Source organism: Penaeus japonicus, unplaced genomic scaffold, assembly GCF_977035675.1.
Source record: "Penaeus japonicus unplaced genomic scaffold, GWHDUDI00000001_assembly GWHDUDI00000019, whole genome shotgun sequence".
Taxonomy (NCBI): Eukaryota; Metazoa; Arthropoda; class Malacostraca; order Decapoda; family Penaeidae; genus Penaeus; species Penaeus japonicus.
The window spans coordinates 27,011,952-27,014,218 of NW_028234421.1; the positions used below are offsets into that span (position 1 = coordinate 27,011,952).

At 42.7% G+C, this 2,267-nt stretch overlaps 1 protein-coding gene across 1 annotated transcript in view; it reads left to right on the forward strand.

The window, feature by feature from the left end:
- LOC122249304 (uncharacterized) overlaps positions 1-2,267 on the forward strand; it is a 5,004-nt gene extending 2,737 nt beyond the window's left edge. Inside the window, exons 4-5 of the mRNA XM_043010058.2 lie at positions 220-307; positions 442-2,267. Of these exons, the coding sequence (XP_042865992.2) occupies positions 220-307; positions 442-1,578 (1,225 nt within the window). The 3' untranslated portion in view covers positions 1,579-2,267. The remainder of the gene's footprint in view (positions 1-219; positions 308-441) is intronic.

Consider the following 2,267-nt stretch of genomic DNA (forward strand, 5'->3'; position numbering starts at 1 on the left):
CGCTTCACTTTTGTTTTCAGTATCATTATTAGAGTTCTTCGTCTTGTTTTTTTTATATATATGAATATTTATTATTACTTTTAATTTTAATTATTTCTGAATATAGAATGTTTAGAGAAAAATTGTTTTGTTGTTTTGACATTCATTTTGTATCCATAACCCAGAATTTACTGATAAAAGAAAATCACGCACCGTAATATATCCCAATTTTCTCCTCAGGAAGACACCCGTTTACCAAGTACAGATGAAAGAGAGGGATGGAAACCTCTGGTGGCAAAAGAAAGAGAACTTCAGCATTGACTTCAAGGTAAGACTTCATGAGATACAAACGCTTCGCAAACTCCGAAATCACAATAAACTGTTGTCAATCTGCATTAGCGTAGGACAGAAGAGATGTATTGCGGAAACTCTGAATTAATCTATAAACCTTTATTTATGCAGGTCCTGGAAAAGGGGCTGGGGCACCAGGCTATCCTCGATGACATCTGGGACGAACCACTCTTCGTCGACGGTTCGAAGCCGCTGTGGAGAGCCCGACTGATCCCCGCATCTGACGACGCGTCCTGCCCGATGCCCGAACTCAAAGCCGCGTATCCTTACCAGTACAGTTTCATGACGTCGTGCCATCATGCAGTAGGTGACGGCATGACGGTCGCTTTCCTCACCCAGCGCTTCGTCGACATGCTGAACGCGGTCATCGACGGGCAGACGATCGACGAAAAACCTTTCGGGATGTTCGTGTCGAATGGAGACATCGCCCGGCAGGAGATGGCGATTCAGCAACAATTTCTCAAAGACCAAGAGCGTTTCGAGACACTGAAGGACGAGGTGCTGAGATCCAACAAAGAACCGGTTCTTTTCAAGGCCTTTCCGAAACCCAAGGTCGAGCGACCTTCCTCCGGCCACATAACGAACTGCATCGACAGTGAAACCCACAAGAGGATCAGCAGAAAGAGCAAACAGGCTGGCGTCTCCTTCGGCACCACGTTGCAAGCCTCGATCAACATCGCCATGGTGGAGATGGTGAGAGACGCGGGAATAAGCGACGACCACCACGACATCAGTGTGAATATCGCAGCTGACCTCCGCAGGTACATGAGCCGAACGCCCACGGCCTCTCTGGGCCTCCACGCCCGCACGACGGCGCACGCCACCCGCACACACAAGGACGCGCGAGGACGCTTCTGGGAGTACGCCAGGGACCTTCACCAAGATTTCGGAGCCAAACTCAAGGCCGGCGGAGTCCTGCAGCAGGATGTCGTCCGCCAGATGGTCATGCCACAAATCCACCCAAGAGATTTTTACGCAGGATCGCCTGAGGTGATTAGGGATTACGGCTTTAATAACGTCGGTGATTTGACGCAGGTGATTCCCGGAGAGGGAAAGCACGTCCAAATGACTGACCTGTTGCAGTATTCTCAAGTCACCAAGTTCATATACCCGATGTTGCACCAGCTGTTCACTTTCCGCGGATCTTGCAAATATGTCATCAGCTATGCAGATGACTGCTTAACAGACGAAACAGCCCACATGATTGCTGATAAAGTCATGGGAATCCTGAATGAAATCAGCGAGTAATTTAGCTATGACGAACATTTTTTCCTCGTCTATGATCAGTTTCTTCAGGGACCTGTTATACCAATGAGTATAGAATGCTAGTTTGAGCCTATTAACAACTAGTAATGAATCTCCATAGTTTTGGACATATATTTTACGTATAGATGACACACAATTATTAATCTGCTTCAAGTCGATTAGCCATTAGGTTAAATAGTTTTGACGATTGAAACATTGCTTTCAAAGCGTTTCATGATATATAAATTTGTACGTGGTGCTAGAAATATGATCCGATCTTATATATATTTTATGCGAGTATTATATCATTTATCAATGGTCATATTAGCGATAGCTCAATTCACTAAAGATAAGCTGGACCTTGTAGTCATTTACAACTACATAAGAACTAGGATATTAAAAAATGCTAGCCATATTGGTAACTTTTTATATATATATATATCTATTAATGTAAGGGACCTTAGTGAAGTTTATCAAAACATATATAGGCAGCATTGATATATTAAGACGACACATGTAATCATGATGTATTACATTAATCAATTAACGTATAGATATATATTATAAACAATCTTAGAAAAAAAAAAACTTAAAAAATGACAAAGCTTCTCAGCTGTATTTTGTGAATGAATGATAGTGAATGCTTCGTGTGTATGTGCATATTTTTTTCTGAATAAAAAAGGAAAAGCTAA